Genomic DNA, 17,655 nt, shown 5'->3' on the forward strand with positions numbered 1-17,655 from the left:
TTTAAAAAATTTAAAAGAATAGAAAAATCGCTTTTACTCTGTTTTTTTTAAACTTCAAAAATGTTAAACAACATTTTGTATGAGGTATTATTTACTCAATAGTTCCTTCGCTATACCAGAGGCTCCGCTTAGCCCATATTACAGCCAGGTGACGATTCTTACCATGCAGCAGTGGGTACAGAGAAAGGCTATATTCCATTTAGACAGTGTAACTGTAGCGCATTACTATGAACATGCAAGATGAAGAGAGAGGGAGAGAAAGAGAGACAGACAAACAGGTCCTCTTCACTGCTCTCAGCACTAGCTTGTACGTAGATAATAATTATAAATATGTCAAATTTCTGCCCCGTTGTCTAAGTCTGCAGCTAAGAAATCAGGTCAGAAATGAGGCAGATACACCGGGCTGTTCCCGATCAAGTTTTTCCTATGAAAGATTTCCCGGGGTTTTCCTGATTCACATGACAAACGTCATGGGTGAATGCGGAGCAGTCGTTAGAACCCTTTCCATTTCCAATCCTATCCCAATTTTTTCCCAATCTAAAGTGCTAAGTGCCCTTAGTAGTGCTTCTAGAAGAGAGATATACGTTACAGCACTATAATAAATATGTATATAAAAAAATGTTATAGTACTTTTATAACCTAGTTTTCATAACTAAATAAGCGATTTACCTACAGTGAGAAAAAAGCGTAGTCCTGCCACAGTTTGCATCGCTTAATGAATAGGAGACAGTTTTGGATCGTGTTAAAGAAGTAAGACGTTGAGATCTCTGTCTACAATCATCTGATAAGATCTTACCTAATGTCTCAAATAACTATCTTCTGCCATAAACTCATAACAAATCTTAGCTGATATTTTTTAAAAATTGTTTTAAATCCAAAAAATAATTAATTAATTTTACAGTTACCATGCTGGCCAGTTGGTGTAACTAATTAGATTGTAAATGAAAACATACCGCTCTTTAAAGTATGTTACGTCATTTTGTAAAAAAATTGCTTTCTTAAACTTTAAAATATTATCTCAGATGGTTTTTTCATTAGATATCTAATCAGATATTACCTGTTTATTAAAAAAATTTGTCTTATTTTTGAAAAACAAACGTAAAATAATTCTAAAAATACAGTTTCTCATATACCACACAAGCAGTATTATCAATGGACAGATCTTAGATACTGCAAAATCAATTTTCGTTTTTCTTAGTGGAACAATTTTTTGAGAAATCTAAGCTGGTCGAGATCTTAGGTAAGTTTTCGGCATAAAAAAGTCACTTAAGATCTCAGGCAAGATCTTACCTGATGGTCATAGACATTTACAACTGAATTATTAATAAGAGAATTCTTTATACTAACTTCATAAAAAATGAGTCAGAGTTTGCGGGGTAATAGGTGACTGATAGAAAAAGATAAGAGTAAATAACACATGTTAACATAACTTGATGGAAACATCATCTATAGTCATTCACGTCATACTTGTTTCAATTTGGTGACTAGCTTCTAATTGTACTTTAACACTTAACACAAGCGAAGTACATTACTGACTTTGGTCAGCTTATTTTGTTGTAAAAGCTTCCAAATTTTGCAGTAAAGACTCTTATAATATTAGACATTGTGATTTTTACAGCTGTCATGTTAAGTCTCCTTGTTAGCTGATAAACTGGTATTATCTGCAGTCAAATATGCATTAAATCCTGCAAAAGTACAGCAAGACTAGAAGTTTCTGGCACTGGGTAGAACTAATACGATTGTACACAGTTAATATGCCAAGCAAAATATAAAAAGCAGGAAGCTGTAATTAAAAAATTACGCGTAGATGAATTACGCAAAGTGAAACTACTAGTTACAGCTTTTTAACATACAATTTAAAAAAAGAACGTGTAGAAACTGGTCCTGAGTAAGCGAAATTAACAGCATTGTTGACTTATTATTTTAAGAATAGTTTATTCACACATTACATGAATGTAGGAACGGTATTTGCAAATTTACAAGTAAAATTAGGAGATTGCATTAGTCAATTATAGGTTCTGGTTAAGAGTATAAGAAGACAGTTGTTAGTATCAAACGTGAGCTCCTAATAATACGATGAGAAAATAATTAAAATTTAGTTTTTGAAGTACTCAATTTATTGTGAATTCTAACTAATCACTATGTGTTAAAATTTTTATAACAGTCATAACTAAGCTCAAAGGACTTTTGTCATTATGTCAGATTATCATTTAATTTGTCAGCTAAACTGTCTGTAGGTATACTAGTTGACATTTAGGAGTTTTTCTATTTTGAAGTTCCATAAATATCTATTGTTTTGCCTGACATTTAAATATACCTAAAACATATCTTTATCCTTAAAATATATTTATAACAGATCTCATAAGTAAAGGGGTTCAAACAGTTGAAAACAATACGAACGTTATGATTTTGTTTTTAATAAATAACATTAATTATTAAGGTCCTAATGCAAGTAAGTTTAATGACTATATAATAAAGAGTGTGAGATTCTTTTTTAATTTACAATGCTATCCTAACAGTGGTCTAAATCTCAGTATAACAAAGACAATTGTGCACTGTTGTGGGTTACATCTGCTTATTTTAACAATTTTTGTTTTGCTTGGAATTCTACAACTTTTTTAAACAAATGTGATTTTCTGTATAACCATAAAAATTCTCTAGTAGATATATGTTTGACATTTAAATCTCATACTCATTTTATTGCCAAAACATCAGCTTAATTATTTACAGGTATTCTATTATGCAGTCAAATCAGTAAATATGTTAAAAAATTTGTAAAACTGTGTAAAAAGGCTATACACTCTGCTAACATTATTTATCTTTCGAGCATTATAAAGAAATATGTTCAGAGCGAAAAAGATGATTAACGAAAAAAAATGTACTTCTGAAATTTAAAACAGGTAGAATAAAAGGCGGGCAGAAAAAAATTTTAGTACGAACTAAAAGATCAAAAATACTGTTATATACAGCAATGTTGTTTATTTTTGCATCAATTAAATTTTTTATATTTTGAGATACTATGTAATAAAAAACCACATAACTTAGGAATTTTTCACAGAAACAATAGGACATAAGATAGTTTGTATATAATAAAGGTTAAATTTACAAGGTATTATATAAGTATTTATGAATTAAACATAACTTTGTTATAAGAATTTTACTTAGGTTATCTTATAGCCATAGTACTGTACTCTACCTTTTACTTTTGTAAACTAAAGAACTTTTAATTTACTATTAAGAAATAAACCACTAATATATTATAGGTATTATGTACCTTTCTACAACAGTGTAATTATTGTTATGATCTGTGATCTAAAAAAAATTGTTTTTCTTGAATAACCAGGTTCGTTTCCTTCTTCATATAATTGATATTGCTTCTAAGATTTATTATATGCGTAAAATATATCATCAGAGTAAAGAACTTCGTGTAAATAAGATTTTTACGACGAAAACGCAGATGCTTGCCTGCAAGCACAATACAGATGAAAAAAAATGCAGTAGACGCATACATTTTTAACATGTATATTAAGGGGGCTCCTACGACTACTGCTGAGGTCAAAGACAAACAAAAAATAAAGTTTTGTTTTTCAATAAACAAATGTGTCTGAAAATCATTGTGATATTTTTAATAACGTATGAAGTGGGAAGAATTATATTTATGTGTGAAGTTTAACTCTGTACCAAAAATAAATTATTGTTTTGACCAGTCTAGTGCATACGAAGGTACACCAGCAGACCAGACCACCTGTGTTGGTGTAGTATAGCGATGTAATATATAGGTATATGGTATATGTATGTCATGAACAAGTACGTCTGCTACCCACGTGACCTCCTGACCTCCCGGACTCTATTTATTTATTTCCATCACAAATATCTCGCTTAAATGGTTCTTTATCTACAATTTTTAATACAGCATATTACAGAGGAAGACTTCATCTACAAAACGTATATATTCAGTCCGCTGGGACATTTAATTTAGGTTTATTATAAACGAAAACAAATCAATTTTCACGCTGCCCCATAGGAACACGTGCTAATAGTTACAACTTTGAGCTCGGATTTCTCAAAATTTTGACCCATTCTAAATATAATTTAGACCACCATTAAATTCAGTAGAATTTTATTCACAAAAAATAATATATCTCTGTTTGGGGACTTTCATGAAGGAGCCCCCTTAAACGATGCATAAAACTATAAAACGTAAAAATAAGACAATCGATCTTTTAACAATAGCTTAACGCACAAAATACAAACAAATGATGTTTTTGAAAAGCTTTATATAATGTTCTTGTGATACTTTGTTTTTCCACGTTCCTTATCACGTAACTAAGTTTTACAACTCTTCATGCCTCTATCGTAAAGATTCTCTACAAAATGAAAATTTTTTCTTATCAAAAATAAGAATTAAAAATATCTTTTTCTGAGCCTGTCAGTGCAAATTTTTTGATACAATAAAAAGCGTGTGCTTTTATTTTAAAAATTTATTTATGATAATAAATGCAAAAGTATAAGAACGTAATTTTGGTTTTTTGTCGGATTTGAATTTGAATGGTTATACTTTTTTATTTAAACTCCAAACTCTTTTATAAGAAAATTCTATATTAGGTATTTATTAAATCTTTGTTTTCAAAATTGGTTATCACATACGTTAATTTGAATAAAACAAAAAATTGACAATGTTTAGTATACTTACTTCTACTCGTACGATATAACATTATACATCATAAATCTTCCGAGCTCAAAAGAGGTTGTAACCTAAGATCTAGCTTAAATGAATAGAAATGGTTGTAATGTAAGCGAGTCTGCACTGTACTAAAACGGCTATACTTCTCTCATGTAACATTTCTCTTCTTAAGCATAACCCTTACAAAATAGTGGATTAAAAATTTGTAAGGATTGTATGTTTTTGAGAAATCTACCAGATAAAAAGCAAATAAACATTTCATATTCATAACTACTTATGTGTTATAACCTAGCACAGAAGAGTGAGTAATACCAGTCTGATGAAATTCATACATATATAATGAAAAATAGTAAAGTAGCTTGTACCACATTTTCATTAACTTGTTTAATAATCTTCCAACTAATGCAATACCAACAGTAATTATTTTATATTATCTGTTTGTTAATATTTTGACAAAGTTCAGTTCTCTTAACTTTTTATACTTTCTTTTATTTTTTTTATAGCAAGTTAGATATTTCTTTATCGTTTGCAAAATTTTTGTGCTTCTTTAATTGTAAAGAAAATTCCTATAAAGAAGAACAAATGTTAAAATAATTTAGTTCTTTAGCTAAACGCAGACTAAGGGCTACATAAAAAAAACACTTACCAATTATTAATAGACTTATTTCTTCGCTTAACTAAAGAAAAATAAATTGTTTATTGAGTCACTATATTAGTCACTTATACTCATTGAGATGGTTTATGCAGATTTCAATTACTAAGTCGGCTTATTAATAACATTTCGTAGCGTTAAAAAACCTGTAAATAGCCTGAAGTTTATGCTTCGTTATAACAAATAATATTAAAAGATGTCTCTCAGTCCAACTTTGATTTGCTTATACAGGCTATGAATAATTTTTGAGTAAGACTTAATAGTTAAAAATGTTTTGCCACTTTAAGTGTAACCACAGCCGTAGAGCCTTAAACATGAAATAATACTTACAGAAAGTCAAGTAAAGTAAGTCATTTCTAAGACCCTTTGGGTACCTCAAGCACTGCTTGAGTGATGAACCCAGGCTTACTGATGAAGATATATATTTTCTAACTCATTAGCACGTATCAAAGCTGATTTTCAGATTAATTTTTCCACCTTTATCTATGCTCTCTGTCTACGCACTATTAAGTAACCATTTTTTTTTTATAATCAAGTATAGATTGTGTAGCTTCTCTCGTGTGCTTGACAGCATAAGTCATCTCAATTATGTGAAGTTTATCATTTTTTCTTAATAAATTTATTTTATCGTCTTGCTAATTTTTATGAATTTTTTCTAAGTAAACATTAGAAAAAATGTTTTTCAGTTAATAATAGAAATATCAGGGTTATTGTTAAAATTTCTCCATAATATAAAATGCCTTTTTACAATTAGTTCGTTAATTTTTATTTTTTTTATAATGAGTTTAAATTTAAACATAATGTAGCAAATTATTAAGAGAAATTAGGTAAAAGTATTTTACTAGTTACTAAAGTTTTTACAACATATATAACAGCAGTACTATATTTCAGTCTTGCTTTAAATGGATAACAAGCATTTTTAATAAATAAATTAAATGGATTAAATAATTTATTCAAATCTTATTCAAACCTTATGTTTCCTTTGTTTGTACTATACTTTATGTGATTGCACAAAGCTTCAAACATTCCACTGGTAGTCGTAACACAGCGGCAGTCAAATACCTAAAAAAAAGTTTATGTTAATGTCCAGAAGACGCCTACATTTCTTGTACTTTTGCTTATTGACTTTATGAGTCATTTAAGAAATTTGTATGGCTTTTATTTTATTAAAAGTTCAATTTTTTTGATAATTAAAACTTATATTGGTAACTAGTTATTCCTACATAGTTTTTAACATTAAAAAATGATAAAAACCAGTTTATTATCTCTAAGGCCCTTTCACAAGTTTCTTCGCTTCTATTTTTTATCGTATTTATTTTATACAACAGATAAACTTTAAAATTAAAAATAAGAAATGGCTTATTGTAATCTTCCCAAGCCATTTGAATAAAAAGAAATTAGTCGATGAAAGATATTAGAAAAAACTGAATTTAATATCAGGTTACCAAATCTTGTCTTATTTTTTATTAAAATAATGAGCAATGTCTACAACGTGATCAATACTTTTATTTTTGACCCTACAGAGTTTAAATTCAATGAACCAGAATGCAGTTTTTTACTATGCAAGGTAGGTCTGCATGAGTTAGTGTCAAACCATAGTTATTACTGACAGGCAGTACAAACTAACTACTCTTTCTCTTGAAAAATTTATGGTTTTACTGGTTAGTATCATCTGTTGACATTTATTTTGGGAACGCTACCATTTGTTGAGCATTTATTTAACTTAAAATATGGGATTATAGAGCTAGCCTATGTCTAATTACTACAATTATAATGAAATTACTAAGAAGTATTCTATCAGTATTTCAACATTTTGTATAACTATGCTTCTACAAGTAAGGTTTTGTATAAATTTACACACCCACAAATTCGTATTTTGAACCTGTTTGGTTATATATTTGATAAAATGTGATTTTTCTCGTGAAAATAAAGAATTGTTTAAATCGATTGCGAAAAATAAGTCCATTTTTTAAGCATTTTATTATTACGCAAGGAAGCAGTTTGCACAGGTAAAGAAGTGATTAAAATTTATCATTAAACGTATTTTATCTTTTAATTTTCCAGTTATGCTGTTATGTTATTAAATTGTACCTCGAAGTCTTGTTTAAACTGTAGACACTATTCTTCGTCACTGACAGCACCATTAAGTTTCATGATTTTTTATGGTCACTAACAGTGCTATTGAGTTTTAGGATTTTTTAAGATACACGTGTTCTCTGAAGTTCAAATTAACTAATCATCGTAACCAAGTGTAGGTTATTTTTCCGATGGTAAGAGTGGATAAAAATAAAAAACTAAACATTGTAAGACTAAAGCTTGTTTTTACAAGAACTTGTTTTTCATGTGATTGATAAATGATACTTGTGACATAGTAGCTGAGGCAATTACGTGACTACATACCCATAATGTTGACAAGTCATGGTTGGCTATCAAGTTCAAGACTAATATATGTTTTTTGCCACATCTTTCTTTATTATATAGAGTAATTACTGAAGCATTTCACACGACCCCCCCTATAGCCCCTCCCACAGACCTTCTTAGCCCCCTACAATTCCTCTTCAAAATAAGCTAATATTTGATCATTTTCTTACTTATTTTTACATATGACGACTTCCTACCATCTCCCACATGACTTTCAGACAACCTGGCAGAGACTCTAGCGATCTTTACGGTCTTTAATATATGTACGTACGTGTTGTATAAGTATGTACAGATGTATGTACTAATAGTTTATTTTTTAATTTCTAGGTATATATATGTTCGTCGACAGAAAGGAGACTTTGAAAGTTAACAAGAAGTTTTACTTGTGCAAAAGATTACAACAATTCATAACAACGTAAGGTTTTGCACTGAAAAACAGCTAGGACGAGATCTTAACGACATCTGGCCTCTTTTCTATTCTTCAGTCAGACGTACGTTTGATAAAACAAAAAAGCATCGTTCTTCAGCTACTTAATGAGCAACGAGTTAAACGCAAAACAATTCTGTCGTTGCTCAGCGAACACCTGTGGCCTTCCACCAATAAAAAAATCCCTTTAATTCCTCATGACGTAATCCATGAAACATGAGAAGCGTGGCCTTGGAAAAAATTTCTTTGGTCACTTTGCACACAGCCTTGGTTGCGGTAACACATTACCCGTAACGGTGGGATCAAAGCTCAGCAACAATAGTTTGCAACAGTAAAATATTAAAATAAATAAGAGAACTTCTGACTTTACAAAGTGATCCGTAACAATGTATATATATATATATAGACCAATGTTATGACGTTGTTTCTATGAGGCATTTTATACAAACTTCCAGAAACCCCACACAGCTCCTCACAATCCCATTTAACTCCTCTCTATAGATCTTTTTTAAGTCTTGAACACCCCTCGTACAAAAAAAAGGAAAATAATTAAGTTCTGTTATTTTCTCTTTCATTATGACTAGGCAAACTTTTTGTTCAGACCCTATCATTATTTTACAACCCCTACAGTTTATATGTGCTCCTTAATACTTCACAGCACTCTACGCCACGTTTTTCAGAACCCTTCTGCCTATTCCTTAATCAGTTTACATCATTTTTGTAGAATCTTACCTACTTTGTACGAACTTCCACTGATCTTAACTCATAGTCACACACATTTTTGTATTTGCTTTGTTTTACTTACGAATTATAATGAGACATAAACTGTAGAAATAATACAATACACACATGTTTAAATTTTTATGAAGACAGTTTTCTGGTAACATTTGTACTCATAACATTTGAAGCACATGCGAATTTTTGTTGTATTATTCTGACTTACATTGTTTTGCCGAAAGAATACAGCCAGTTGTCACTGACCTCACGATCCCTGAAATATTTAATTTGTTATAAATATTTTTAATTATATTTTTATTTCTAATCATAGATCAGGACTGTATTAGCTTAGTATTTATCTATTGAAGAGGCTCATTGTTATGAGTCAACTTACAAAACCAATCAAAATATTTAATTAATATGGTTTAAGCTACTAAATGTGAACATAATTGAAAGAAAGTTTTGTGATGAATTGTTCTGAATTCAAAACATAATGCAGTAGAAATAGTATTCTCTTCAAGAGATTAAGGAACTAAGAATGTGTATATAAATTTTAAAGTAATTAGCTAATTCAAAAACTGCTCGCTTATCTCTACTGAGGTTTTATTGAGGTATGGAAATTTTCCAATGGCAGGAGGTCTGAACAAAAAGTCAGCTCAGTCAAAATCAGGGCAAAAACTACAGAATCTTACCTCTTCATATGGGTGGGTGGTAAGAGCTGACACAGGTGTATGGGGGATTGGTGGAGCGCAGAGCTTGTTAAAGACAACTGTGTATAATCTGTGGAATAACTGAAAATGTATTCTAAATTTTATTTTCTTGGAAATTTTACGGAATAGAAAACTAGAAAAAAGTATTCTTAGAACTTTATAAAAAAGTAGTTATTGAATATATACTATATTTATTTTGAGTCTTCAACTACTTTATTTTTGTGTTTTTTTAACTCTTGTAGGCAAACAAAAATTATCAGCTCTTTTACTGATGTTTGAAAATTTGAGGATTAGTTTGTAAAGGGCGCAACACCAATAAACAATTTTTGTATGGTTTCAATTAGTGAATTTTTGCTGTTTTTTTTCTTGTAAAACCACTATTTCGTCACTATAGATCTTCCGAGATTTCTATATTTAAGTAATCCAGCCAATATTTCTTACTTTTTACCAAAAGAATAAATATATGTATTGTGTGGTGTCGTCATGATAAAAGTTAAGGCTTTCTCGATTCATGAATTCTGGCCATGTTTTTTACATTGTCTGCTGCAGTTGTCAAGGTTATATTCAGTAGAAAGCTTGATTTATTGTTTGTCCAGGTTTATACAGCTTATGTTGAGCATTTTTCTTTCAGTCCTACCAAATTCTCAGCATTACTTTTCTTTGCGTTAATACAGGCGTTGCAACAGTCTGTAAGGATTTTTCGTGCTTAAACCATAATTTTTTTAGCACATGAGTGACTTTCTAGTTTTAATTTTAATACCTTGTATCTGATCGTATAAAAAAAAGCTCTAGTTCATGTTATTAAAGCAATGATTTACAAGTGAAAACTTGATTCATTAAATTTTTCTCTATTAATTTATGTGAAATCCGCATACTGATTTTTTTTGGTATTTTGTGTTATGTAAATGTTTTAACAATCTTTTGTGGTGAATTTTCACTTCTACAATTTTATCTTTCTTATAACGTTTTGCCACAAAACGTAAGGTTTATTACTAACATCGTCATTTCTAGTACAAAAATGAGTAAACCCATTCTGACGCTAGCGTTCACTTCTGCTTTTATAACCATAAAAACTGTACAATTTTTGATTAGCCTCCACTGAATTTTTTTCTTTTTAGAACTAAGAAAGTAGAGTACGATGAAAATAATTTTCTGGAATCTTCATTTATGTAGCGTTATAACTTTTGCCGGGGTACACAAATGGTGGTACTGTTATATCTACAACTTACTATGGAATTTATTTTTTAAAATGGGCCCTAGTATAGCTTTATTCATTGAATATCACTATAAATATGTTATTTTAGCGCTATCTATTTGTAAAAACCGAGATTATTTTTTTGAACCTCATGTGTTTCTTAATCATAATTGCTGCGGACAAAGAGCCAAGAGGAAAGACTTGGATGGCAGACACTTAAGAAAGTAAGATATCTGTAAAGTGTGATTGTAAAATATAAGTAAGTACAATTGATTACTCAGAAAACCTAAATTGACATTGCAACGTATGGTTAACTTGAAAAATTTACTAGAAGCGGTGTTAATGGAAACAGAGAGCATGAAGGAGGAGGGAAATAGATAATCTTGTGATGCATTTCAATGCAATTAGGAAAAGAAAACATTACAATTGCAACTTACTTTTTAGAGCCTCCACGTATTTGTCAGTTTTTAAAAACGCTAGAAATTTTTCATGTTAAAAGATAGAGGTGTGCTTATTTTTGCAGGATCCTACATATTGTAGTATAGTAGTGTATCAGGCTAAAAAAAGAAAAGATGAAGAGCAAGATATAAAACAAAGTAAGAAATATAAAAGAAGTGTCAGATAAGATAGCTGGAGAATATTCCAAAAATTAGACATATTATTTATTTCTAGATAGGAAGAAGTATACAGGTCCAGAAAGAAGTAAAATAGGATAGAGAAGCTGAGAAGTCTGACAGAAGAAGTATAGCAACAGCTAAGAGAATTTTTGGAAATCTGTTACGCAACCAAGCCGTTGCCGATACCAGGACAAGTTTCAGGTAGTATAGTACGATTGCGAAAATGTAGAAGCGTAAGTGTAAAGTAACTACTGTACTACAATCGTATACGGGGATATAGTGTTAGGAACACTCCAAGTAGCTGAGTGTGTGTGTGCAAGAAAGATGTAGTAAATTAAAAGAAGTGAAAAGTAAGCGTATAATTTGTCACGAGGGCCTTAGTCGTTGTGTTGTCAAAGTTTCCTTAAATATTGGTGAGATGCTCGTGGAAATATTAATTGGTATGAGGTGTCTATGAGGTTGTGTACGTATAGCATAGTTGTAGGTCCTAAGCTATCAATCCTTGGAGAAATTTAGCAGTAAGGACGACTAGTACATTGATGTGACAACGAAAAAGTAACCACCTTAGAAATATTATACGTGTTTATGAGTAATTTGGCCATAAATTGCTTCGATTGAATTGAAAAGTTGTTTACAAATAAACTTGTTAAGAAAATTCTTTTTATAGTATTTTGACTATTTATAAAATTAGAAACAAACATAAAAAGTGATGCAACTACAAAATTTTCTGGTTATAAGCTGTACGAACTTGTTATAAATGTCAGTTCTTATTAATTTGTAAAAACTGTATCTCCTAATAAGATCTATCCATAAATAGAAAGGTTTTCTCGATTGAGTACTTTTATTCAAAAGTTACAGCTATTTAAATTAGAGCGGAAATATCACTAACAATGTAACTTTGACCAAAATTCAGTTTTTTTCATAAAATCTGTAAGTTTTTATTGAGAGTATAAAATTTTAAAATCTTTGTTTTTATCATTAGGAATGAGTTTTTACTTTCATTTAAGCCCAGCTAAAGCCACCTTACAGAGTGCACCATTTTGCTACCAACGTTGAAGACAGCACCATTGTTGTTGTACTTATATAGGAAAAAAAAGTTAATTGGACACACATCTCATATTTTAGCCCAACAATGATAGAAAAAAAGTTTGGATGAAATTGATTGCTTTTAAAAAAAAAAACAGCACTTTTAGGTGAGGTAGGATTGAAACAAAAAATTTTAGAATAGAATTTTTTAAATTTGTAGTGCTCTGTACAGACTAGAAGAGGCCTTTCAGAGACAAGGGTAATTTTTTACCTTTAAGGAGCTTCGGTCAGCTACTGACTGGTGGGGAGTGGCACACGCATGATTTTAACTATCGAACTCAATTGCATTCACATAAGTGGTTTATTTTACTCATGTGTGCGTCACCCCCACTCGCCTGCCTTAAGCCTATGCGGGGCTGCCTGCCTTCGCGACTCAAGACGATCGGTCTACTAGTCGCTTGGTTGTCTCGCGGATAGCAAGTAGCCGCTTCTTCATAGCTACTAAATTAAACGCACACGAATTGCTTCTTTCGTGGAATTGCAAAGGACTTTCTGCATAGCTCCTTATTTTGGCTTTTGATCTTTTTTGCTGAATTGCCTCTTTTGCTGAACGACTTGTAAGTCAAAATTCTGCTTGTTTCTCCTTATGCTAATTTGTTAAAGAACAATAGTTTTTTTTGTCGTTTCTACCTTATCTCAAAGTCACTTTAAAATCTTTGTTCGCTATTAGTTAGAGAAATACTGCGTAAATATATCAAACTGGATTTACTGGCGTACTGACATTTTTTGTTTAGATTAATTTTCCTTGTAACCAGATATTTCTTTTATCATTACATGGTTTCATATTTTTATTCTTATTTGCTTACTCTACTGTTATTGTTAATAAAAGAAACACGCAAGAACTTTAAACGTTAAGTTTTGAAAGAATTCATTTGATCATTCTACCTAAGAATTCAGTCCTCTAAATCGGCAAAGAAAATCCACATAAGTTTTTTTTTACAATTCCACAGAAAAACTTAACAAAATAATAATTTGTCGGCATAAACGAATCGAAATTTAATTTATGGCTCAAATTTCAATTGAGTCATAAAAAATTCGACGCAGACATTTAAACATTTTGCTCATACGATTTGTATACATACTTTAATGGTTTGTCTATATATACTTTATTAACAAGCTTTCAATAAAATAAGAAACAGTAGTGTGCATATTTTTACACGCACACCGATTGGTTGTTCCACGGTAGTTGGAACGAAATAAAATGTTTGTACACGCAAGGCACACACAAAAAAGAGCTTGGCTATTCTAGACGTTATAACTTCTCGTACTATTGTTGTAAGTGTTTGTTTGTTTGAATCCTATGTATTAAAAAATAACCATAAGTTACAATTTCCAATCTAAAAAGTTACGAGTTTAAAATGTTCTTTTTTTTAATCGTGGATATGGTGCAAATGTGCGGACAAAATTGATGCAAGTAAAACTCACTTATCTTTGTCAATTTTTTGTGTGATTGGGGTATAAATCTGATTCCCAATAACTAGAGTATATAGTACTTGTACACGTAAGAGGCAGATGAGCCTTATTTTTTAACAATAAAAGCTTTTATGAGTGAAATTGAGTCAAGGACAAGGGTTAAACTTGAAAATTTAACTCTAAATAATCGTGTTGCATAGGATTCTATGGTCTCGGGGTGCGCACGAAGTATATAGTCAAGGAACTAGTATCAATGTCTTTATTTTAGCAAAAACGAAAGGAGAGTGCGTCGCGTGTGTAGGACCTTCGTCCTTGCCAGTTCCAGCCAGAGTAAGCGCCCCCTTCATCATTCTATCTGTTAAATCCTTCCCTTTTTTCCACTACAATTAGCTGTAGTGGGCCCCAAAAAGAGGGAGCATACGTACGTGTAGCTATTATATCGTACGTGGCACGTCTGAGGCTGCGCCACTATCGTCCTTGATGGTGATTTCCTTTTTAATTTGTATGTTTTGGTTGGAGTAATGTTTGTGTCATGTTATTTGTGTCGTATGCAAAATTTCTAACATAGGAGTAAAAAACTAAAGAGAGAAAAAAAATCTTGTCCTTGTTCCTCCTTTACAAAAATTCCCTTAATTGTTCTCCTTTTATGTAAACATTTACTGTTTTTGTTCACGCTCTGATTTCTTTGTAATATAGTACATTATTGCAACATTCATATTTGTTACTGAGTATTCAACATTAAATACATGGCTAAAATTAATTATTGCTTTTACTCTTTTAACCTCTTATACTATATTGTTGTATATAGCAACGTCTTCTAAATTTAACAATTAATGGTTTGATTAATGATTAAGGCTTAGTGCTTATTGCAACTACTTAATTCTAGTTCAAGTTATTGGTATCCCATTTTATTGAATATGGTATTTCAGTCTGTTATAAAAGTTAGTATAGTACTTCTTATTCTCCTACTGTTGGTTCGATCATTATTTAAGTGTTTTCGTTAGTATTATTGTTACAATTCGCTGCACTACGAGCCTATTAGATATTTTTACATAATGCATTTTTTTTGTTCGTAAATATGATAACTAAATTATATAAACAAACGTAACCCAGATTTATGTATGTATACATAATTTATTTGAAAACTTTTTTTTTTGTATCCCTCTCTTATGCGTGAGAACGTTTCATATTGTCAGCTGCCAGAGGTGCACCTCTGACGGCTTGGCGTACTTTGTTTTGCGACGTGGCTGAGCCTTGTAAGGTCTGTAGCATTATTAGTTGCACTGTCACTGCACCTGCCACTGTGCCTTCACTTCCGAAACGGTTTTCTGAACCTGTAAGCATTCTAGCTAAATTTCGTACTAAGCGGCCCCCCATTTTAAGAACCTGAACGACTTCACTGCCACGCCTGAAGCTATTTCTGTGGCCACCCACGAGTACTCTTTTTAGTGACTCTCACCTTTCTTTTGACCTAGTTAAAGTCTGGTTTCTGATGCTTGCGCAGTGTTGTCTTTTGCCACGTCTACTACTCCAGCGTAGGACACCTTTATCATCTTGTATTTAGTGTACTCACATTGAACATATACTATTTCTTCCCTCCAGGTGTTGAGCGCGTGCTGATTTTTTGCGTGGAGTCAAGTCCAGTACGCGCCTTTTAATTTTGCTAAGACCATTGGACACTCCTCTGGGTTATCTACTGTACTCCTAGAATGAGTCGTATCTCACATGGGTGATCTTTCTCCACTTCTTGCGTCAGTTCTATAAGTGTGCATATGTTTACCCGGCCTGATTTTTTACATTGGCCGACCGCTTGTTGGTAAACCGGAGCGAATCTTTTTTCGCTCATGCTACTTACTGTATACTCGTACGTTGGTTGCAGGTATGCCACCATGACGGTTATGTTAAGCCCTTTTTGCTCTACGAGTAGCGTTGTTATTCTGAGCAGGTCTTATTCTTCCTACGTTACCAACGATATTTCAATATGATGTATAACTTTCCTGTTAAATGCTACCATCGCTATTTCTGCTATTCTCCCTACTCTTTCCTCTGTCGTTGTGCCCTCATCTCCCGGAGCCCTGAAATCCAGCATGAACTGACTTACTAGCATTTCTGCCTCCAATATCATTTTAATTCTGGTTCCGGTAGATGCAATATTCCTTGACTTGCTAAATTAATTATGTCCGTTGCTGTTTCAAACTTTGCTGCTAGTTTATCGGCCAGCTGCTCAAATTCTTGAATTTCCTCTGGCATTTAATCATATCCTCTCGGATCTGAAAATATTTTAAGCCCTTCTTCTTTTACATTTCTCGCTTTATCCTCGTATTTCTTTATTATTTGCAGTGCTTGTTCGTGATTACCAAACGCTGTGACTCTTACTTGTTCTTTGAGATATTTTGTTATATCAGCCGTATTTGTATAATTTGATTCCGTCAACTCCTGTATCTCATCCTTGTTAGATTTTAATATCTGCCCCTGAAGTACCTGTACTGTTTCTACTTAGCTAAATATTTTCTGCCCTACTTCTGCTCTGTACGCTGTTTTGATACCTTGCAGTGCTTTTATGGTCTTGTAAGTAGCCCTTTTTATGCGCTTTCTGCAGGCGTCTTCTTTGCTTATTGTGACTCTGCATGTATATTCTACCTGCCTGATTGCTCTCGCAAATGCATCCGTCTCTCTGATTCCAAGATTTTGTTTCAGCAATGTCAATCTCAGAAAAAATGATTCTTAAGGACGGATAAGATCAAATTTTTGCAAGTTTAGTCTGGAATGTGCCTCTACTTATACGTGTTTTTTTTTTTTTGTATTCCCTCACTCTCTACATTTAACCAATATTTAAGGTGTGTTTGACCAAGGTATGTATATATATATATATATATATATATATATATATATATATATATATATATATATGTATTTATATGTATCTATATAACAACTTATCGCTATGCAACAAAATTATCGTCTTCTGTCTGTCAATCGGCACGTTCGGCAGTGTGAGTCGTTTACAACAGAAAGACGCATGTGGTACATTAGATTAGTAAGTGTCATATATGCTATTCCTGTTGATTTACTAAATTATTCCCATGCTAATTTTTTCCTCTTCTATTTTCTCGAGAGAAGCAGGTGATAAGGATTATTAGGTTGCTTGGCTTTTGGTCCATCAGTGTTTACTTTGACTTTATAGTGTCAACTTCGCAACTCAGTTTCCAGTGACTCTTGCCTTTTTCCTTGTGCCCTCAATACGTGTTGGTTTTGGCGTTATTTTTTCTATTTTTTTTATTACGTTATTGTTTTGGTGCTACCCCGCAAAAATGGCTTCTTCCTCCGTGAATCCAGTTGATTTTATGCACAAGCTGAGTGATTTGGCAAGCCTACCGTTTGACAACACTCGTATTACTGGGTTTATGGTGGTCAACAGTAGCGTATATTCTATCTTCGAATGCTTTGTGATAAAAAAGCTGCTGCTCGCAGGTGAGTATTGTCCCTTTTTATGCTTTTTTTTTTCTCTCTATCTTTTTTTTTTTTTATATGAGTAAGTTTTCCTATACCTAGATATATATATATATATATATATATATATATATATATATATATATATGTATATATATATATACACAAACATATATATATATATATATATAAATCCATTCAATTTGCTTCCTCTTACAGTCCATCTTATTATTTATTTGCCGGCGAGTGACCTCCGTCACGCCTACCTGTAGGTCTGAAGTTG

At 31.7% G+C, this 17,655-nt stretch overlaps 1 protein-coding gene across 1 annotated transcript in view; it reads right to left on the reverse strand.

Annotated features, from left to right (window-relative positions):
• The window catches only part of Nos (Nitric oxide synthase), a 2,633,257-nt gene that overhangs the window by 2,272,202 nt on the left and 343,400 nt on the right, over positions 1–17,655 (reverse strand). Inside the window, exon 4 of the mRNA XM_089593752.1 lies at positions 6,307–6,398. Within this exon, the coding sequence (XP_089449878.1) occupies positions 6,307–6,398 (92 nt within the window). The remainder of the gene's footprint in view (positions 1–6,306; positions 6,399–17,655) is intronic.

This window comes from Copidosoma floridanum, unplaced genomic scaffold, assembly GCF_036245765.1.
Source record: "Copidosoma floridanum isolate Cflo_tuat_1 unplaced genomic scaffold, Cflo_Japanese_pri ptg000020l, whole genome shotgun sequence".
NCBI classification, from domain to species: domain Eukaryota; kingdom Metazoa; phylum Arthropoda; class Insecta; order Hymenoptera; family Encyrtidae; genus Copidosoma; species Copidosoma floridanum.